Genomic DNA, 23,979 nt, shown 5'->3' on the forward strand with positions numbered 1-23,979 from the left:
TTAATTTGCATAATAAGAGTGTCCCACCAGGGCAACCTTTACTGAGGTGGGCAGTTACTTAATACAACAGTTGGCTGTCTGGTCACAGTGCAAGTTATGACATTTTCTGTCTGCAAAGTGTGACTTTATTTGTTGTGAACTCTGAGCTTGAATAATTATCCTGTGTAATGGGAAAGTACTATGCATAGACATTTTTTCCACTATTAATAAACATAAACACAAGCTAACAAGCAATAGTAATGCAATAGTTACTTTTACTGGTCAATAGTTACTTTTATAGTGGAGTAACTCAGTTAGTAACGAATTCCGAAAAGTAATGTGCCCAACACTGCTTGTGATACACCCATTATGTACATAAATTATACCAAGAACCAATAATTATATTAACTTTTAATGTTACTATGCTATTAGATAAATATAACCTGAAAATAACATTTATATTTACTTACAGTTTCAAATATCTGAACTGTCAATTTTTACAGTGTAGTAATGAAATAAGACTAACAAGCAGTAAAAGTATTGTTTACCTTAAATGAAAACAATCTTGTTTACATAACAGTAAATATCTGTAGCTATATCTGTCAGGAAAGTTAATGAACAACAGTAGAATATTGTTAATTTAAAGATATCACACTGTAAAAGTACTAAATTACACAACAGTAGGATACTGTGAGCAAATGGCACCTAAATAGAGCTTCATTCATTATTCAAGAGAACACAGTTCACCACAGATCCACTGTATTCTACTCGTCAGGCTTCAGTAGACTAGATCTTCCAGCGCTTTAAATTATGGTCCAGAAGCGTATCCTTCAGTAGGCTCTCTAGATGGTGGACAGAGTTAGCACAGGCTGTCTGACTGGGGGGTCTGCACTGGGTTGTGACATCATTTCTGGCCTGTGTTGCTCAGATCTTCATGTCTCTTCCGACGTCTTCTAGCTAACATACAGCCCAGACCTGCACATGCACAGCTGTTCCAGGATAATCAGTAAGCAGGTTTAATTCAAGGGGTTGAACAAAGATATCCTATAAACTATCTAAAATTACAACCATTTTCCTACAAAGACTTTTCATTCCAGGGACTCAAAAGTAATTGGACAAATTATCTATCTTTTTTATAGGCTGCTTTCACATTGTATGGTAAAAAAAATCTCAATTACTTCTATTTTCTTGTGTGGATAAAAAAAAAAACTGTATTCTGGGTTCAATTGTGATTAATCTCATTTGTTCCTCTTCTTAAGACATTTATAGTGGATATGTAAATAATGGAATCAATATTAACTAAACATAAAATGACATTTGTAGTAGTGGGGTCAATAACTTTTTTAATATATTATTCACAACAATATTCTGTAATTAATTATGTACCTGTATTATTCAAGGCAAACAGTGATTGTAAAATAAATTCCTTTATTTGTGTATTTGCATCATACAAATTAAAACAGAAAGAGAGAGAAAAAAGAGACAGAAAGACAGTGGTTGTAAATGGCCCAGTATAATTTTCTGTAAGCTGCAGAACATTTTGTGGTGGGTATGTGAACCACAACTTACAACTGTTTAAGATTTTCATCTGGGCTTCATCTTTGGTGGACTTTGAGCATTATGAACATCTTAACATGGACAGTGCTGGGAGGTAAATGTGCTAGCCCAGTGTGAAACTGACTTGACCACCTAAGAATCATCTTATTGCTAGGAACCTTTACCCAATTAAATTTGATACTCTAAACTGACCAAACATGCATGTGTGTAAATGTATATATGAGTGTATGATATGGATCTGTTTCCTGGGTCAGTACCCTAATGCCCGGTGCAGTCATGCAGGTGGACGGTCGTTCCTGGTTGAGAGAGCAGTGTGTGATGGTTGAGTGCTGACTGTAAAGGATGGGTGTCTAGATAGGCAACACACACACACACACACACACACACACACACTACAGTGAAGTTTGTAACTGCATTACTCAAGGATTTAGAAGCTATTGGGGCAAACAGTTCTTTACATTTCAGTGCATCTTATGTATAAATTTTACAGTCAGGTAAAATTAAGGAGCGGTAAAGCCACTCTGCTGAAGGACAGAGTTATACAGGAGTTTCAGTTTAGTTCTTCAGCACCAGAGCTGGAGCAGGATTAGCATTAGCCACTAACCACAGCACTAGCTCTTTCTCCATTTAGAGGTGAATATATCACACTGTAGTCAGTGTTTACTGTGTTAAAACAAGCTACATGGTGCTGCTAACCACTGTTATAAAAATACTGGAAATCTAAGCTTATTGTAAATAAACAGAAGCACTTTACTTAAAACTTTAAACTGTTTTTTAGGAGAGAAATCTGTGTAGACTAAAATCCAGCACTCGTTTGATTTAGAAAGAAAATGTAGTGTCGCTTAAAAGGCATCTTATTTTCCGGTGCGCCTTGTGTATAAAAATAGACCAGAAAAAAGACGCATTGTTAGTGCGCCTGATAATATGGTGTTTTTTGGTGTGAAAAATATGGTACATAAATTCTCTGAGCAGCTCATTCGTGTTTGTTGTTGTTCATTTTCTTAAGGTTAAAATCCTAATGCAACACAAATAACACAATTTCATAATTTATATTTTAATCAAGAAATCAAGCCAGAACTAGTTCTATGAATCATAAAACATTTCATTAAACCTTTTATATGGTTGGATCAGATCTGTGAAAGCAAAAGTACACTTTTAAAAAGAGCTAGTTTTATCTCTAGCACTAACTCAGCACTCATTCTTAAAATAAGTTCACAAGAACAAACACATTCACACATGGTCCTGTGATGCTCTTGGAATTTTCATTATATGTCAATATATATATAAAATGACTGAGAAATTGCTGTAAGGAACTTTACATGAGACTGTTGCCATGAACTTAACCTTTATCATTAATAAATTGAATAATAATTTAAATACTGGCTTGTGTTTGGTGTGTAGTGTTGTCTTTATTTCATATCAAAATCAAAAGTGTGAAAAATATGCAAAAAAAATGTGTCTATTTACATATCACAATAATATGGCACTATTATATCCCATCTTAAAAAAATAAATAAAAGACTATTATTTAGTCAAAATACTTAATACTACATATACTTAGTACTATATGCTTTTGTTTTTGGCCATAAATAATCTAATAATATTAGGAGATGATGTGTACTGTGTTTTATTTCTCAAAAAATAGTGATAGAATAAAACATCACACAATTTTTTTTAAAAATCGCTTTTTTACTGACAAAATAAATTAAGTGTACATTATGATACCTGTCCAGGTGACTCAGGGCTTTCTGCTTTGCTGTCTATGTAGACGGCCACTTTGATAACAGAACAACAAACAAAAAATAAGTATGAGTTAGGTGAGCCGCGAGCTCCGCATATTTTCTGCAGAAACACCTGTGACTCCAGCAGGGACTCTTTAACCACACAGACTCAGCTTATCATACAACCATCAGCGCCTGCATTCCTTTAGTCCTTTGATTGACAGATCTGATCATTCTCCTTGTGATTGGTCTCCTAGCCTCTGCCGATCGGGTTGTCGGATGTACAGGTATAAACCTCTATGGACTGATAATAACGTGGGTGGTATTCCTCCAGGTGACGATCACTCTGCTTTCTTTTTCCATGAACTGAGCTGGAAGAAGAGCATCAAAAATTCATTAATCAGTGTTTTAAAAGACTGTAACATAAACACAGTCTGTACACAGAATGAAACCTATTCCAGGCCTACACAGTATTCTGAATGGAGTTTCTCTTATGAAAACATTGAACATTGAAACTGATCCAGAACCATTTGCAGTGACTGTAGTTTGTACCATGATTCAGGAAAAAGGGGTTAAAATATATACTGAAATGAAGTATTTTTTAATAACATTGCATTTTAAGCTTAATTAAACAAATTTAATGAAATTATTTCACAATGTTCGTTAATTGATCATAGGATAAAGCAAACATCTAGTAAAAATGAACTTGAATAGTTAACATCCAGCTAATCATCTAGCTAAATATAAGCTAGAGCAGCAAAAGTCTAGCTAAAAATGAGCAAGAGCAGCATATTGCTAGCTCTAACTAGAGTAATTAACATCTAGTGAGATTAGATAACACCAGCAAACATCAGCTAAAGCCGCTATCAGACCTGACGAACATGTCCTGCATTATAAAACTTAAATACGGATAGACCGAAATTTTTTGACGGGAAATGGCAAAAACTGAATAAGTGGAAAAATCTATTCTTAACAACTTGACTTATAAAGTCATATTGTGCTTTCTAGTATGTCGTTTATTGTAGTACTGTAATTGCTTTTTACTGAAGGGCAAGACAAGAATACATTTAGGCTTTTTAAACCACAAGAGCCCAGACTCATTTATAAATTCTAATCGTGGCCACATGACTGTAAATATTTTAAGATAAAAATTCTGATGTAACAAAGACACAATAACTTCATAACTGGTATTTTAAAATCGTAACAGAGGTAGTTATATGGAAGGTAAAACATTTATTTAAAGCCTATGATTTGTTAAGTGGTTGGAACAAATAAAATACACTTATAAATTAAAACTTGTTTTGTCTGCAGCTCTAACCCAGCACTCCTACACTCTGTGAAAGGGTCAGATGAACAAACACAACATTTATACAACAGTTAGATCCAAACTCATAATCTGATTAGTTGAAAGTGTTCTAGCCGTGATGATATTTGTGATAACCAGAGCCATAGAGAGAGAGAGTTTACTCCAGTGGACCAGTTTTTTACAGCGATGGCGGACCGTGGAGCCTGTCAATAGTTCCCGGAAGTTAGCAGCAAATACTATCAGCACAGTGAAGCTGGAGCAGGACAGACCATGTGTGATCCACTTTTACAGGTTAGTACGCTTAAAATACTTGATTGTGTATTATCAGGACCTCAGAATCAAACTAACATGTGCACTAAAGCATTTTAGTGAATTAACCCCCTCTTAAAAAGCAGATTTAAGGTAGTCCCTTAAATCTGCTTTTTAAGAGGGGGTTAATTCACTAAAATCTGTGCTCAGACAACGCGAATACAGTTACTGGCATTTAACATTAATGACTGAGAGCCTATTAGTTGTAAATTCCTAAATATCTTAATATCTTATATATCCAGATAGACAATGCTGACCTAACTAAATAAATATCTAATATATCAATATATTCTATACACAGATAGACCATGCTAAACTAACTAAGTACATATCTTAATATCTTGTATATCAATATCCTATATATCCAGACAGACCATGCTAAACTAAATAAATATCTTAATATCTTTTGTCCAAATAGACCATGCTAAGCTAACTAAGCAAATATCTTATATATCCAGGTAGACCATGCTAACCTAACTAGCTAGGTAAATAAAGCTTAACTCTATTCATTTCAGAAAGAACTTTAAACACTAACAAGAGATAAATGCTTATTAAATACAGACTACTGTGGAAACTAAGTACTAAGTAGTACTGCAGAATTTAGCTAAATGATTACCTATTGCTCAGGTAGCTAACGCTAACTAGCTATCTTACTGTTTGTCTTAGTAACTACTAATTTAACAGAGATATGATTTAAGGTGATATGACCAATATTTATTTTATTATATATGTTTGATTGAGGATATCGGATACATTGTCAACAGTGGGGAAAAAACACTTTTTCAATGCATGTGTAATTTAAGATAGCATAATTAGTTATGTTTAATAGTAGTGCATCTTAAAAGAAATGTTTAATATTGTTTAATTAACAGTCATCTTTTGTATTAATTATGCTTACAGTGACACATCTAACAATTTATATTTTAAGTTTTAAATTAAATATTTTAGGAATTTATTATTTCTGTTTTTTTTTTCATGAGCTTTTAGAAAAGTAAAACAAAAACAGTTTTGGGATATGTCTCTTTATATGTAGTGATTATAACATTTGACAGACTTTTTAAAATTAAACTATGATAGAAAAATTCTCATGATATTTAGGTTTTCTGAGATGCACTAGCAATAGTGTGCCAAAAACAAACCCAATAAATATAAGTGTGTGTTATTGTTTGTTTTATATAAATATAAAATAAGTAAATATGAATATAAAATATAACAACTTTAATACAATCATCTTTCTTGTCTTCATTTTCTTAAACAGGATGTTAAAAAAATATATAAATAATAATAATAATAATAATAAAATGTAGGTAATGTTTCCAAAATGTTTAATTGTATTCATGTATTAAATGCAATCATGTCTCATTTTTCTTATTCTCTTCCTGCTTTTGTATTCCCCAGGGTTCATTCTTCTGAACTACACAAGCACTACACAAGTAAACCCCATTTTATATAATCTGTGCTGATTCTTCGGTTTATTTACATGTGCAATGTACTATTTTCCTTTAGTTGATTTACATGTGTTACGTACTGTTTTTCTGTATGTAGCCTCTCTATATTCTTACATCAGTCTTTAAAGTTATATATCATCTCATGTTTGTTGTAAAAATAATAAAGCTGTTGCAAATAATGTGGTTCCTCTTTCTTAATCCAAATAATTCTGCATGAAATATTCAGGTGGTGACGTGCAGATCTTTGTATCCTTTGATTTCATTATTTTTGCAGTGAACACTTAATATCTGCAAGCCAAAACTTCTCCATCTTCTTTTGAACACAAAATCAATTTTACTGCATTTGCACGGTGTCATAAATTAATATTAATTGACATAAAAATGTAGCCTATAAAAAGTGTCTTACAAGTGGATTACAATATTGGATTCACATAGAATAACATAAGCCTTAAATAAGTCAAAATATGGTTACAAAAATCCTCGATGAATTATCTATGTATAATGAAATTTTATATATATATATATATATATTAGTACCCCCAAAATCGCAGTTTTGTCGCTGTGTTTATGGGCTCAAATTGCCCACCAAGAACTTCCTGGAACTATCTGAAGTCTCCATGAATCACGTGACCAGCAAGACTTTTGAACTTCCGTTGTCGAGACTCTCTCTTTCTACGGCTCTGGTGATAACATCACAGCCTTCTCACACTAAACTTGTATCACTCCGCTGACGCGTTGCCGAGTAACGGCGTATACACACAGGACAGCTTTGATTCATCAACAGCACCCACAGCAGCGGTAGCTTAGCACAGGCTAGCGCTCAGCCGCGGCACGCTCACCCGCAGCGCTGGCTCGTCTTTTGTGGAAAAAAGGGAAAGAAAATCGCTCGGCTAATGCCGTCTGACAGCCAGAATGCTAACCTAACCACAGTCCAGCTGGCTAGCTAAAACCAACACCACCCAGAAAAACAAGCAGAAATGCTCAAAAAACGCGCAGCGTTCACCTGAAGACGACTCCACGGAGCAGGAGAGGAGAGTGTTAGCGTTATTTCACCCTCCTAACGTTACCATCTTCACTTATTCACAATTTTGCTTTCAAGTTAACTTTCGTGGTGTTAGTCTGCCTGAACCATACACTGTTTTGTAGTTAAGTTGTGGTGGAACTACTTTTTGGCGGAAGGCTCAGTCCATATTAAAGCATATTCAAACTGAATTTCTTAAAGTTCTTTGATTTATTTTCTTTATTCATTTTGTAAAAAAAAAAATAATAATAAACTGTTGTATAAAAAGCAATAGAACACTCGAGGTCGTGTGTTATCAGGAATAACATCACGGCTGTGATGATCTACAGTACTCACCTTCGGCTCGTGCCTACGACCGAATCACAGCCGTGATGTTATTCGTGATAACACACTCCCTCTCGTGTTCTATTGCTTAAACATACACTGTCCTGTAGTGATGCTCTCAGGATGTTCAGTATGTCTCACTTAAAAATTTCATGAGTTACAGTGAAGTACAGAGTGCTGTAGCAACTTAACACATCTTTTAAAAGGTTTGTGACACACAAACATCCCTACTGGCTCTTTTTGGTTAAATTGTGCAACAGTGAAAAAGTGGCAATGCTAGTGAAAACCGTGTTTGGTATAAAAGCTTTGTCTAATAGGACAGAGTACTAGCTAGAACTATATGAACAGAACGATGTCCATCACAGTATAGTGGTTACCAATTGATATATTGTGATACTGTAAGCAAGGCTATATCTTTTATTATTAGTTCTTGTGTAAGTCAACGTTTAGAACAAAACAGCATCCCATTTATAAAATCTTAATAAAAGAAAGGTTAATTTTTATCCAATCAGAACCCTGGGATCTAATGACAAAGTACAACACTGCTTTCTCGTAGTTGTGAACACCGGCAAAACTTTTTTTTCACTGCATCACTTTTGGTAAAGCATGGGTGGACTGAGAGGGATCGAAAGACACGTAATGCAGAAAGCTCCAACCTTCAGGAGAACATTTTCTTCAATTTGGAGAAAAATCCTCCCTCTTCCTTCTCTGGCTGCTGTTCTTCTCTTTTCTGCTCTTCATCAGGAACCTTCCCTGCATGCTGAGAATTCCCTATACACACAGAAATCATATTTATATCAAAGGTATTGTGCATAATACTGCAGTACCCCATAGCCATAATGACTAGAAATGTTATATTCAAAAGTTATGGTTGATAAATTAATGTTGATTAAATTGACACATCTGTGCCTTACAGAGCTGGAGATCTTCATAAACCAGTACAGTCAGTTTAAACAGTGTGTGACTCTTCGTTTACCTGCTGCAGATCTCGTGACTCCAGTAACTGTGCCCTCCACTCCCGTCTCCTCCTCAGCAAAGCTCTCAATCAGCTCTCGCTGCCTACCACTTAACTTCCTTTAAGAGACACACACACACACACACACACACACCAGGTTCAGTAATAATAACTAATTAATACCGGGACTTCTGACCATTCGGTGCATCCCTCTTCAGAAACCACTGATACAGATTATAGGGCTTACAATTAACTCCACCTGAGATGACATGAGTGTATTATCACAGGTAAACACCAAAATGTGCAGAACACGGAGGTTTACAGGACCAGAACAATTCTATCTAGAAGCTGCCGGCTGTCGCTCATTACATCATTACCACCCATGATTATGCCCGACCAAGCCTTCGTCGTCAATTTACACACTGCTGTCCCATGACTTTTGGCCTGTAAGTGTCCATACTCATACTGTGTAGAAGTTTCTTACTTGGGCACTCTGACTTTGATGTGAATGTAGTGATCTCCATAGCCGTAGCTGTTCCTGCGGGCGATGCCTTTACCACCCAGTCGAATCTTCTGATCCGTCTGAATTCCAGGAGGAATCTGAAGCAGCAGGAAAACATTAACATGCAGATTTCTTTAAAAAAGTGTTTTAAAAGATACTATAGAAGAACATGGAACTAAATTTCTAATTTCTGGTAGCACTTTACTAGTCTATAGATATATATGGGCAATTAATAAAAAAAAACAAGCCACATGATACACTGGGACTGTTTTGGAGGGCTAGACCAATAGAATAATAGACCAGTTTAGCTCAATGTTGTTTTTACTTCTTCATAAAATGCAGTAATTATATGGTTGACTGATAAAACTGCACTGAAAATATAAAACAGTATGGTAAATAAAAAAAACACCAATATTTAATTAATAAAAAAAAAACAGAGAATTGTGACCAGCAAACCAGCATTACATTCACTTAATGTATAGTACTAATGCTATTTGGTTTGAAGTGCAGTAAAGTCTAATTCACTTTCTGAGTTTCTGAGGGCCCATTAAATGCGCAGGTCTGTTAAAGATGGTTCTATGAGAAGGAAATAGATGCTTTTCTTTCTCACCGGTATGTCAATAGTTCCGTACAGGCCCTGGGCTCGAGCTGATCCTCCTAGAATGGCCTGAGCCACTGAGATCATCACATCAGAGTGGATATCACTTCCATCACGCCGGAACACTGGACTCTTCTGGACCTGAGATATAACAAAAGTAAAAGAAGTGGAGTGTTTAGTTCACCCAGCTTCAGCCTCTTCCATTCTGCCCTGCAGGCCAGAATCCAGAACATCTCGTTTAACTAAACTCTTCATGGAGCTTCACTACTTTCATTTAAAAGTTAAGATAACTTGATTGGTCATTGACCACAGATCATGTATTAGGTTATAACAATATTGTTGGTGGTAGAACAAACATATTAGGATTCATTTTATAGAACATACTACTGCAACACAAGTTTTTTTGTAGTATTGCGCTTTCAAACTGGGCTATTCGATAAAGGTTTATACTCATAATTAGGACTGGGTATCAAAATTCAATACCAAAAAGGCACAGATGACAAGGTCTCGGTACTACAGAGGTAAAAATATATACATATATAAATATATATAAATATATACATGACATAAACGTGCCAAATGGGAAGAGCGCATGCAGCTAGATTAAAACAACTGCAACGGCACCCTGGCACACAGAGCACACGCAGAATTGCGGTGAGCAGGTTTGTGGTAACCATTTAAATTGTCAACACACCCCTGTGCTAAACTCTCAGGTCTCTCCCTCATTTTCTCTGTCTCTCACTAAATCTGTCTCTCTCTCTTTCCTGAGATATTATAATACAGTGTAGTTTAAGCACAAGCTGTTATTTTTGGTTCTAATAAAGATGGGAGTCTCTCATAGTGACAGTATGACAATGAGATTACTCAGTTCTGCTGTTAAATAAATACATTGTGTGAGATTAATTATCAAGTTTTTGTATTTCTTGGTCACAATTTAGAAAACATTAAGGGGAGGGAATTGTTTGTTTTGCAGATTAGCCCACATTTAAACAGATGTTCTCCAAAATCATATAGAGGCCCTTTAAGATGCTTTGTGAAATATCCAACTGGAAAACTGTCATAGAGATAGAGAGCCTTATACAACATGGTTTCTATCTTTTACATACTTACTCTGAATGTGATGTAAATCTCCTTCTTTCCCACGGGCATCCGCACTGTCTGCTTGTCCTCCACCCCTAAAACACACATTGACACCATAAGCACACCTTTATGTAAGGTGCACACTCACATCACATTAATACATTATATTTTAAACATATACATTTATTTTTGCTACAAAATTGACAGTTCATTAATTTATAGATCAATTATTTTCTATCATCCACTGAAAGGGCAGTTCTCCTCCTGACCTGCAGGCACGGGTACAGTGACGGTGTGTTTCTGTTTGGTTTGGCCTGTTCCTCTGCACATCACACACGGCGTGATCATGATGAAGCCCCTCCCACTGCAGCGGCGACATGTGGAGCGCATCATGAACGGGCCGGTGTTTATAGACTCCTACCGGACACGTATAAATAAAGATCAGGGGTAAACAAATGAATGCATTACGGTTCAACACAAAATACTGATTAAACTGCAGTGATTCCAGAACACACCTCAAGAAACAATGAAATTGCAACAGGAGTCCAATTTCCAAACACTGGATAGAGCTTTCTGCCTCACCCACTCCTCCCCAGACACCAAGCTCACGCGAGTTGCCAATTAGTGAATAATTTATTTTCCAAAATGCCCATCACTACTACACTAGTGGTGGTGGTGGTAAATTACCCAGCTATGGTAAGTAAACTTTACTAAAGCTCAATAATTACCTGTTCAGCAGAAAAATACCCAGCTTGCTCATTTCCATGGCTGCACTGGACTGTTGGCATATTGAGGTCTATACCTGGCAAATCGAACTGTGGAAATGGGACTAAAGGAATGGCGGTGGGCAGATACGGAGACTACACAGTTCAAAGAAAAAAATACTGGCTAAAGTTCTGCTGGACACAAGCTGCCAGTGCAGCATATTTCCTTAATATCATGATATGAGTTACTACAAAAAATATCATAATTTCTGGCCTATTTAGTTACTGTGCCTATAAGATGAATATGTTAAAAGTTAATTTGTCACATCAGAGCCTGCCCACTTTATTTCTCCCCTGTTATATAAGAAAATTACTGCTAAACCACTGGAGGCTCACAAGTAAGTCCTCAATGAATGGGGTGAAGGGAGCTAAATTAACTACCTATCTATTATATTACTTTAATTTTAGAAAACAGATTGAAGAAAATGTACTTGCACATTTCCATTTTTTTTTTTTTTTTTACAGTAAACTGATTTTAGGCAGTAAAGATGCTGGCATTACTGCTACTGTGAGCTGGCTGGTTGGTGAGCTGATGAGGAGTTACAGTTTCAGCACATTTAAAAGGCTTATGAAGTTTATGGAGTTTAAAAGCTTTATGCTTCATATTGTTCTCATGGCTACAGCAGTATTAGCAGGCCGGCTAAGGGACTCATACGTCATAGCTACCAGGGCATTAGATCGGCCCGGCTCGCCAGTGGGTAGATTTCTTTAAGAACTACCACTGAAAGTTTGTGTATAGTGTAAACAGCATTACTATAATTACATATTAATAATTCGTGATCAACAAATCACATGAAATCTCACCATGCCTGTGCCGTTACAGTAGTGGCAGTGTGTGACTTTGGTGCCTGGCTCATAACTTTTGCCATCGCAGCGTGGACAGACGTCGTCTATGTTCACGGTGATCTCCTTATTCACTCCTTTAGCTGCCTGAGTGAACGTCAACTCCATCACAAACTACACACACACACACACACACACACAAAGAGTGAGAATGCATCAATCTACTGGCTAGATATTGACTGATCAAGCTGATATCGGCTAGACGTTAAATACTCTAGCTGATGTTGACTACACAAGCTGATATTGGCAAGATGTAGACTACTCTCACTAATGGTTAGATGCTGACTACTCCAGCTGATGTTGAGTAGATGTTGACTACTAAAGCTAGTAGATGTTGATGTTGAGTAGATGTTGACTACTTAAGCTGACAGTGGCTAGCTGTTGACTACTCTAACTGATGTTGACTACTCTAGCTGATATTGTCAAGATGTTAGCTGATCAAGCTAATGTTGGCTAGATGTTGACTGATAACACTGATGGTGGCTACTCAAGCAGATTTTGACCAGATGTTGACTGGTAACAGTAAAGTCCAAAGTTCAATTGGTGACCACTTCAGTTAACATTTGTGAGATGTTAAACACTGTAGTTGGTGTTATCTACACATTGACTACTCAAGCTAATGTTAGTTAGATGATAGCTAATATAGTTTATGTAGGGCAAATGTTAACCACAATTTAATGCTTGCTACATTAACTACTCCAGCTGATGTTAGCTGCAGGTTACCTATTCAAGCTAATGTTATTTAGTCATTTACTGCATTTATTGTGATGTTAGTTAAACACAGACAAAGACTCATCAGACTGAACCGACCTCAGGTGGTTGGTCAAAAATTGAAGTGAAGTCTGCAAAGCCCCGCCCCCCTGCAAAGTCTCCAAAAATCTTCCTGAAGAGCTCCTCTGGATCCACGCTGGCTCCGCCTCTCCAGTACTGTTCCTGCCCCGCTGTTCCAGCACCTGGCCCAGCTGACCCGTAAGTATCGTACTGCTTCCTCTTCACTTCATCACTCAGGACCTATACACACACACACACACATACACACACAGACACACACAGGATGAAACAGGAATATTGGAACAGTGAGTGTAAACTAAAAACATTTGGGTTTGACATTAAAAGATGACTATGAGAAAAGATAAACATTTCAACTTTTATTTCCAGGTATTTATATCTGCAACTGATTGACCTTTAGAAAATGACTGTCAGGTGTGTTTTGTTGCCCAGGAGTCTCTGGATACATTTATTATTTTTAACAATAAGTAGAGCTAATTATTGCTCAGATTCAGAGTTGGGTTTTGCCTGTGCAGACTGCGCATTTATAATAAGAGAAGTAGAGAGCTGTTTCTGGCTGAAGAACCCACAGTTGTGAAGCTGAGAGAAGATGGAATATCAATCAGAGCCATTTAGTTGATGACAGAAACATTGTGAGTTCTGTACAGAAAACCCTAAAACAACAGATAGTAACATCAGCAACAACCTCCAGAGAGCAGGAGTGAAGGTATCACAATCTACTGTTTACAGAAAACTTCATGAACAAAAGTACAGATGCAAACATCTTCTTGTTTAACAGTTCCTTCAGGTATTTGGTGATCCAACCCTGGATCACCAAAGACCTGAAGGAACTGTTAAACAAGAAGAAGCAGGCTTTTAGACTGAAGGACAGAGAACTGCTGAGGAATGTGCAGAAGGAGTTGATGGTGAAGTTGAGGGTGAATAAGGAGGCCTACAGAAGGAACTGGAAGGAAGGCTCCAACAAAATAATGTTAAGGCTGTGTGGGCTGGTATGAAGCAGATCACTGGCTTCAAGACGAAGCAGCATGTTTCTGGCAGTCTGGAGCTGAATGTTTTCTTCAATAGGCTCAGCATGACACCATTCTCCTCCCTCAGCAGTGTCATCACCTCCACTATCTCAACACCTCCACTCTGTCCACACTCCTCCTTTTTGCACCCTCAAACCTCACAGCACGTACACCCCACACTGTACACCCCTCAGCCAAGGTTGGAGGAGCCACACCATCCCTTGGAGGTGACAGCGACCCAGGTGAAAAGACAACTGAAGATGGGCAAAGCTGCTGGGCCAGATGGAATCAGCCCAAGAGTGCTCAAGGTCTGTGCCAGTCAGCTATGTGGAATTCTTCAGCATCTCTTCAGAGTCTCAAACAAGAGCAGGTGCCTGTGCTGTGGAAAACATCATGCCTGGTTCCTATCCCAAAGAAGACATCTTCCTCCTCTCAGAATGACTACAGACCGGTGGCCCTCACATCCCACATCATGAAGGTGCTGGAAAGGCTACTGCTGGCATATTTGAGACCGCAGGTTGGCTCTTTCTTGGATCCCCTGCAGTTTGCCTATCATCCACAGATAGGTGTAGATGATGCTATCATCTACCTTTTGCAGAGGGTGCACTCCCACCTGGATCAGAACAACACTTCAGTCAGAATCACCTTTTTTGATTTTTCGAGTGCATTCAACACTATCCAACCTCAAATACTGGGGGAGAAGATGGATACAATGCACGTGGACAGGTCCATGATCGCTTGGGTCCTGGACTACTTGTCCGGAAGACCCCAGTATGTACGGATGGGAACCTACCAGTCTGATGTCCTGGTCAGCTGCACTGGAGCACCTCAAGGAACCGTGCTCTCCCCTTTCCTTTTCACCCTGTATACCACAGACTTTCAGTACAGATCTGAATTTTGCCATCTTCAGAAATTTTCTGATGATTCTGTGGTGGTTGGGTGTATCAGGGATGGGCAGGAGGGGGAGTACAGAGATCTGGTGGATAGGTTTGTAGAGTGGACTGCGAGGAACCGTCTGGTGCTTAATGTAGCAAAGACCAAGGAGATGGTAGTGGACTTCAGGAGGAAGCAACCAGTCTCATTGTCATTATGGGTCAGAATATTGAGATTGTGGATACCTACATATACCTGGGTGTCCTTCTTGACAGCAGACTGGACTGGAGGGCCAATACGGAGGCTGTGTACAAGAAGGGGATGAGCAGACTCTATTTTCTGAGAAGACTCAGGGCTTTCAATGTGTGCGGCAAGATATTGGAGATGTTCTATCAGTCGGTTGTTGCGAGTGCTTTGTTCTGTGCGGCTGTTTGTTGGGGAGGCAGCATCAGAGGAGCGGATGTTAAAAAGCTCAACAAGCTGATCAGAAAATCTAGCTCTGTTCTGGGCTGTCCACAGGATGGTTTCGTGGAGGTGGTCGAAAGGTGGTCTCTCAACAAAGTCATTGCCATTTTGAACAATACATCACATCCCCTTCATGACCTTCTGATCAGACAGCGGAGCACTTTCAGTAATGGACTCCTCCAGCTCCGCTGTAGTAAAGAACGATACAGGAGATCATTTGTACCAACAGCGATCCCCCTGTTCAACACTTCTTCACCCTGTCGGGCAGCAGCAATAGACATTTAAGCATGAACACTTTAGTACTAACAGACTGTGCACCAGACGGCTTTACACTGTATTTTCCCCTGCAGGATAGGATTGGTTATCTATTTATTTATTTATTTATTCATCTATAATAATTTATAATAATCTCTTAAGATTATTTATACATTTAATATGCAATATGAATATAGTATTACTGTATTTTATTTATAATTTATAAACTATGTGATTAGGTTGCTGCAATATATGATTTTCCCTCTGGGATTAATAAAGTGATCTGTCTGTCTGTCTGTCTGTCTGTCTGTCTGTCTGTCTATCTATCTATCTATCTATCTATCTATCTATCTATCTATCTATCTATCTAAGCAAGAAGAAGAGGAAGACCATGCTGGAATTTTCAAGAAGAACAGAGACAAGCCGATGGACTGATTATGGACTAATGAGACACAGATTAACCATTGTAATGGAAAGGCAAACATTTGCAAAAGGAAAATATCTGATTCTGATCATAAATATACCAACTCATCTGTGCAACACATCAGAAGTAATGTCATGGATTTGGCTTGCATGACTTCTTCTGGGACAGACTCATTTAATCTTCATTCACATACAATGAATTTAACTAAGGTTTTCTGTAGACTTCTTTCAATTTAAAGAAAGATGCAACCAAACTGCTTAGGAGATCCTTCATCATGCAGCCAGACAATAACCCAAAACACTCCACAACTAAAATAGACTGACCTTGCCAATATACAAACCTAAACCCAATATTGCATAAATTTACCTGCAAAAGAAGAGACTAAAGAGAGTAACCACTCAAAACAAGCCTAGAAAACCTGGAAAAGCATTACAAAAGACAAATGCAAGATAAATATTTAGTGATGTGAATGAGTCACAGACTTGATGCAGCTGGATATAAAAGCTGAAATGTTTTTTCATCTTATAATAATTTCAAAATATTTGTTGGTTTATGGCAAAAATAAAGTGATTGGCCTCACTGTTCCAAACATTTCTGTAATTATCAGTTAAATTATTTGTGGTTGTGTGGGGCAGTGTATAACACTTCCACCTGTTAGTGAGCTATCAGATCATGTGGAAGACTGGGGTTCAATTCCCGGTCTGGGTGACTATGCTGTGCTACACCAATAAGAGTCCCTGGGCAAGACTCCTAACACTACATTGGTCCACCACTGTAAAAGGCATAAGCTTGTATGTCACTTAGGATGGAAGTGTCAGCTAAAATGCCATAAATGTAAATGTATTTGTCTTGGGGCACCGAGTGGTCCAGCAGTCTAAAGTGCTGCCACTATGAGCGGGAGGTAGCAGGTTCGAATCCCGCTCATGCAGCTTTGCCATCAAGCTGCCGGCGCTCAGGGGGAGCAAAATTGGCCCTGCTCCCTCCGGGTGGGTAGATGGCGCTCTCTCCCCACATCACACTTAAAGAATCAGAATCTAGACGAAAAAAGGGGTCATTGACATCACACGTATCGGAGGAGGCGTGTGCTCGTCCGCATCCTCCAAGGGTCGCAGGTACCACCGGTGATGTGGACGCACAAAAGGGGTGGGACAATTGGATAACCAAATTGGGAGAAAATGGGGAAAAAATCTGAAATAAATTTATTTAAAAAAAATCATAAAATTGTGTCTTTAACCAAACAAAAGTTAAAATCATACCTCATAAGCTTCAGCCACTTTGGCAAACTTCTCTTTAGCCTGAGGATCGTCTGGGTTGGTGTCAGGATGGTATTTCTTTGCCATCTGAGAGAAATACATGTTCAGATTGTTACCAGAAATCTTTCATTTCTCTTTAAATACAATGGTACAGTTACATGGTTGAATTATTAAATTAAAGTCAAATTTAAGAATGCTAGCTAAAGTCCTGGAGTGGAAATCTGTAGTAGTGAATGATGAGTTTAGCGCATTAAAGGTGACATACCATGAATCCAATGATCAAACTCATAAAGTGCATAAACCCCACCCACTACAGAGAACCTACTAATGCTTAACGCTAGCCAACCAGGTAAAGCATCATTCAGAGAAAGGCTAATTAGAGGAAGTGTTGCTCCAGCAGACATATGCCAGGCAAGTGCCAGCCAAGTGCTAGGCTAAAAGCTAACCATACCAGACACAACTGGAATTTCCTCAGCTGACCACAAACAGCTCTGACTGAACACTAAGAGGACAACACCACCATCTGACCAGACTCTGACCAGACACTGTTACAGTGTTAAAGTTGGGCTAGGATATGCTATGCAGCTGTGTCATAAACCAGCCAATAAAACAGAAAATTAATTTACACTTGAGGTGGGAATCACATGGCATCTCACAACACAAAACTATACACTGCCCATGATAACAATATCATCACAATACTGCGACACTACGATACTTAATATATCGCCAGACAAATCTCAAAACTTCACAGAACCTGCTCATGAAGAGAACAAAATACTCCTAAGTAAGCAAATACCAGGAATTATGAATTATTGGTGTCAGTTTCATAGAATTTACAACCAATATTCTTTACTGCAGATTTACCCTATTCATTTGATTAGTGCCACCATGTGGAGTAATGAAGTAGTAACTTTAGTAAGTCAAAACAAGGGAATAGTCTTAGGGAGTTTAGAGTGCCTCAAACTGTCTCAACCCAAACCAACCCAACAAACTAAATAAAAAAAATATTTATTGCTACAATATTACAATAAAAAAAAAAAAGTATTAAATTCTACTGCACCTTCAAAACAGCCCTGAAAAACAACAGATCACATATTTCAGTACTAAAGCACAGTTTAATGTAGCAAATGAGACTAAACAGATCTATCCACATTTAGGTATTGCATCATGTCATAATATTAGACATGTTTTTAAAGTCTACAATCGTGTTTAATTAGTCCCTTGTCTCTTCAGCTAATAATGCAAGCAAACCGCCCTTTAGACCGGGAAAAGGAAAGTTATTAGTGGTGGTTTCTAAGCAGAAATTTAGTAACACCAATCAAATGTAGGACTCGAGCCTTTAACCCTTGTGTGGTGTTGATATTTTTGTTACTCGTTTACTTTGTTACTTGTATTTAATTCAGCACAATTAAGCAATTCTTCATGAAAATGCTTTACACATGCTCGCTTCACCTAAATTACAAGCAATATAAACAGCTTACATGGTTAATATTTGCCCTTTACCTTTCTTATGTTACATTTCTTTTAAAAAGTGCTACTCTTTTTTTTATTAGTTTTTTAATAAAATGTAAAAGAAAATGAATTAAACTCAAGATATGAGTAGAACATTTGTTTAGTTTCAAATTTACAAATGAAGCAATTTTTATTAGCCCTTGGCCAAACATACTGTATGTAATATAAATGTGTGTGTGGGGGGGGGGGGGGGTGTTTTGATATATGTTTTTCACAAAAAATGAGCCAATGCCAATGAGTTTGAGTTAGAAAAAATATTTTTTTAGTATCATTTGATGAAAAATGAAAACGGGTCCCACAGACCCGAACACCACACAAGGGTTAAGAACAGCAGTAAATCAGACAGCAGGTGATGTGGAGAAATTAGAAGCCTAAAGGTGTGAAGAGCTAACCTGGTAATAGGCTTTCTTAATCTCTTTCTGCGTAGCGGAGCGCGAAAGCCCGAGCAAACTGTAGTAATCCTCCTTCTCATGCCGCACCGAACTGCTGTGGAAGGAGCAGGAGCTAAAAACATGGAGGCCTTTAAACCCTGGAACAACACACACAGTAAATTAGATTACAGTTCAGTAAGGGTAGTGATCACACACAGTACAGAGAGGACAGCTAACTAATATAAAGTACAGCAAATTCAAAACTGTTGCTTTACAATACAGTAACAAATATGCATTCTAAATTCAAACATCACAGAAAATCAAATAACTATTAGAAAACTAATAAATCTATTTTTCAAAACAAAATTGTATTTTACATTTACGTTACTCCATTTTCTTTTTTTTTATTTATTTATCCATATTTTGTTATTTTTCTTTCTACTTCAGAGGGAAGCCAGGCCACAAATGTTACGGATAGAAAGCACATTTTAAAACACATTTTAAAACGGCCAGAAACATACACCAGACATACACCAAACAACTAATGTTCCTCATTTTTTTCCTCTAAATTTTCCAAACTGTGCCCTATTTACTTTTTCCTACATGTGAACATTCAGGTCACAATATAGGGCACTACTATAAGGAGCAGAATTCCACAGGTTGGGGTCTAACGCAGCTTTGTGACACGATGCATCGTGATGGAAAATCTGATGATGTGCTTTGGGGAGAACATTTACAATTCCACATTCTGCTTATAATAAAATCTCCTGAGGGCAGGATCCCACTAGTGCAGCCTGGAACTCACTGGATGTAAAGAGCAAAGGATATTTCATTCATTTTAGACTGAAACCACTTTTTAAAGTCCGTCACTTTTATTAAGACAATCATCATAATTTTTGCTGCAGCCTGCTAAAGGAGTTTGTTTTGGATCTGGTCCGCTTGAAGAGGTTTGAAATTTCATTTGGACTCGGAACATGACAATCCTGCAAACAAACCTGGCAGTGTTGTGCCGAATACAGCACCCCCGCCAGGAAAAGCACCCCCTCTTAGGAGTGCTTGCTATGTCGATATGAGCATATTTCTTATTACATTTAAGCTGATTATCTCCACTTTTATCTTTTTTTTTTATGGCAGGGGTGCTGAATTTGGCACAACACCGGCAAGCCCGCTGAGCATAAGTGGTGTAAGTGTGCTTGGGCACGGATTGTTTAAACGCAGTATGAGTGCTCCAGCACGATTCAACCGTGCCTAGTGTGAGTACACCCTTAATGTCGAGCAAATCTCAAAATCAAACAAGTTTATGTCTGTCAGGGCATTTCAGCTGTAAATTTAAGAAATGCTGCAAACTCAGACAGGATTCTGAGGCAGGCACAAGTCGTGTTAAAGCTCAGTAATGTGGCCTTCTGGGTTATTGGGAGAAACTGCTAATAGCACAACTAATGACAACACTAAGTGCTAAATGCTCCTATCTAGCAGTGAGCTGTTGATAGCTTGGCACGGCACAATAGATCACCTTCTATAATCGGTTACAGAAACTAGAGATGCATGAATATCCAAACCAGGTCCCTAATCCATGCTAATGGACCCCAAATACAACCTCCGATAACTAGTGCACGTTGCTGCGATAACAAAGAGACAACTCTGGTTTCTGGCAACTTCATTCCCAGATCCACAGCATGGGAGACTGAGCGAGCAAACAAGCAAGCAAGTAGAAAGAAAGAGTGAGAGAAAAAGAGAGAAAATGCAGCTGTCTAAAAACGAGCAGTTTAGAAATATGATTAATGGAGTGAGAGGTGGGCTCGTTTCTCCCCCCGTGCTGCCACTAAGAACGGCACCAGTTGTGCACAAAATCGGGAGCTTAGCTCAGCCTGCTGTACCCAGAGCGGATATTAGTTCAGCTTGACTGTCAACTGGAAATACTAACAGTGGTAAGCAGGGGCAATGCTAACAATAATAGCTGATCTGATCTGAATTTATAATTGGAACCCAGTAAAGTTGGGTGTTACGTCATTCCCATCTCAGACATCCGACATCCAAGGTTAATGGACACAGCATAACTACACATTACAGTGCACTGTGGGATTGTTACAGTACTCTAATAATTCAAGGCTGTGTATAAAATGCAATAAATTTTGACTTAATGTCTTGTTGCCATCGCTCTTTCATTTAGAAGCAGTACAATTATCATTTTGAATGAAAATTTTCTGATGTTACCGAAGTAAAAACAGCTTGCTGCTAGATATCAATTAGCATTTTCTCCCATTAAAATAGAAGGATAGATTATTAAACTTGAGTAGGCAGCATTTCTTAGGTTTCAGACAAAGCCCACATTATCAGTAGGAGAAGGGCACAATTTTAGACAGAGATCAGAATAGGCGGCACAACATTTTGTTTCAGCATCGCCACTGCAATGTATGCATGTGCAACAGTCTGCTGAACAGGCAATGTTATGTAAGGCAAATTAAATCATACAGGTCATAAAACAAAGTACTTATTTTGAATGACATTTATATACCAGCAGCACATACAATATATGTCCTAGTGCTGGGCGAAATAACAGTTCATTTATATATATATATATATATATATATATATATATATATATATATATATATATATATATATATATATATATATATATATAGCCCAGACATGCTCAAACATAAATAAATAACAACAACAAAAATACTGTGATATAGTGTAAAATTGTCGAACTGTCAATCTGCAGTTCTAGTTAATAACCTGCATTTGTTCAGCACTAGGGGTAGAGTTGTACTTTTTTAGGTGACGAACTCCATTGCAATTACATGTAAGTAGGCGTGGCATAAAACTCCAATACCCATGATGCTTTGCATACAGAACTCATATGGTGCAATTTTCATCATTATTTTGTTAGCAAGCACTGTAGCTCTATTTTATTTCTACTCCAGTTACCGTAATTTTAGTGTGTATTTAAATCATCACTAAAATGAAATAAAAAAGAAGAGATAAATAAAGTAAAGTAAGTGGAAAGTAAGAGTTACATCATCCCTGCTTTTCATTTTGACTGAGTAACTCAGACTCCAATCAGTTTACAGTCCTGAACACACAGAGAGCAGGATAATAACACTGCACTGCGCTCTCAGTCCTGCAGTCAGGCTCAGCTCTGACAGTTTAACCCTCAGTAACTTCAGCTGAACTCACCGGAGAAATCCCCCAATGTCACGCTGTTCTCCCGCCTGCAGAGACTCCAGCGGAGCCCCCCGGTATAACACCGACCCCCGGCAGCAGTCAGGCCGGAGAAATGCCCGCGAGTAGCGGAGCTGAGAGCTGCAGAAGTCGCGCTGCGCCGCGGCAGAGCCTTCAAAATCCAGCGTGTAGAGCAGCGGACTGTGGAGGCGGCCATCTCTACTGTGACGCGGACAGACCGGCTCGGCTCTGCGCAGACTCAGACCGGGTTAGTGAACAGCTGCGCTCCCTCAGGCTGCCAGCAGGTGGCGGTGTACACTCACTCGCTGGAGTCGACTCCCCGTCCGAGGTCCAACTGATACAAATAAAGCGAAACGATTCCATGAGTCGATTCCAGAGAGGAATCTTCTCCGCTGTGGAGACCACAGACTGTTATGGATCAGATTAAATATAGACTGTATCCAGGTTAATTTTAAATAATTTGCACAATTTGCCCAAGAAGGGGTTTTAAAACGATTCTTGGATCCGTTAGAATCGACTTCGGACTCGGGAATCGATTCCTGCGAGTCGAGAGTGTGTACGCCGCCATCTGCTGGCGGCCTGAGGGAGCGCAGCTGTCCTCAATCATTCAACACAAAATCCAACAAATGTAGAGTAACGCTGCACCCTCATTACATCACCATTAACTCATGCAGATATCAGGGAATAATACTATATTATTCATATAATATTTATTAATATAATATATTACATAATAAATACAATATATATTAATAGTATAGTATTATATTAGTATAATATTAGGTAATATGTTATAATAATTAACTAATTTTATGCTTGTAATTATTAAATATATTAATATTAGTAAATAAGTTTATTAATAGTACGGAATGGTAAGTTAGGTAAAATACAATATCACTGTGTTTTCTGTTATGAATGACTAGAATGAAAGTGTTTTTCACTCCTTTGAAACTTCTACTTTAATTATATCTATAAAGATAAAAAATAATAAAAAAATGATGACGACTGCAGAATGAGGCACGACTGTAGTGGTCTATTGCTGTAGTTTTTACAGCACTACTACAGTATGAGCAAATAACTGCATATAGACACAGAAAGATATGGGTGATTCTTAGATTATGTGCACCTTTGGCCTTGTAAAGTTGAGTGAAAAAAACTTTATACAAATTCAACTCACACAGCTTCATATGTTTAAATAACCATTGTAGTATTAAAGATTTCAAATTAAATTTACAAGATTAATTGTTGTTTTTTACATTTTATCAGACCCGGAATAAACAAACGTCATTTCCACCACATTTCATTTAACACATATAAATAAACAGTGCAGTAATTTAAACATCCTAGAATTTTCTAGAACCATTAGCTTAACTATCTGTACCAGTTACTACTATTTACAACAATAATTCATTTCTGAATGACCTAATTTAA

General features: G+C 37.9%; 1 protein-coding gene across 1 annotated transcript; it reads right to left on the reverse strand.

The window, feature by feature from the left end:
- Positions 1–1,084: 1,084 nt before the first annotated feature.
- dnaja3b (DnaJ heat shock protein family (Hsp40) member A3b) lies at positions 1,085–22,786 on the reverse strand. Its single transcript, XM_022687150.2, has 12 exons — positions 22,543–22,786; positions 19,381–19,517; positions 17,477–17,560; positions 13,218–13,418; positions 12,369–12,521; positions 11,070–11,217; positions 10,831–10,895; positions 9,733–9,861; positions 9,105–9,220; positions 8,642–8,739; positions 8,322–8,436; positions 1,085–3,628 (listed from the first exon to the last, which is right to left on the reverse strand). The coding sequence occupies exons 1-11, from the start codon at positions 22,742–22,744 to the stop codon at positions 8,324–8,326; spliced, it is 1,446 nt and encodes a 481-aa protein (XP_022542871.2). The 5' UTR covers positions 22,745–22,786; the 3' UTR covers positions 1,085–3,628; positions 8,322–8,323.
- Between the last annotated feature and the right edge of the window lie 1,193 nt (positions 22,787–23,979).

This window comes from Astyanax mexicanus, unplaced genomic scaffold, assembly GCF_023375975.1.
Source record: "Astyanax mexicanus isolate ESR-SI-001 unplaced genomic scaffold, AstMex3_surface scaffold_36, whole genome shotgun sequence".
NCBI lineage: Eukaryota > Metazoa > Chordata > Actinopteri > Characiformes > Acestrorhamphidae > Astyanax > Astyanax mexicanus.

Bases quoted from the DNA above. Each gene is read 5' to 3' on its own strand.
- dnaja3b (XM_022687150.2), bottom strand. From the start codon at position 22,744: ATGGCCGCCTCCACAGTCCGCTGCTCTACACGCTGGATTTTGAAGGCT. The intron at 19,518-22,542 runs GTGAGTTCAGCT...GTGTTGTTCCAG, and splicing joins GACATTGGGGGATTTCTCCG to GGTTTAAAGGCCTCCATGTT. The intron at 12,522-13,217 runs GTCGGTTCAGTC...GTGTGTGTGTAG, and splicing joins TTTTTGACCAACCACCTGAG to TTTGTGATGGAGTTGACGTT.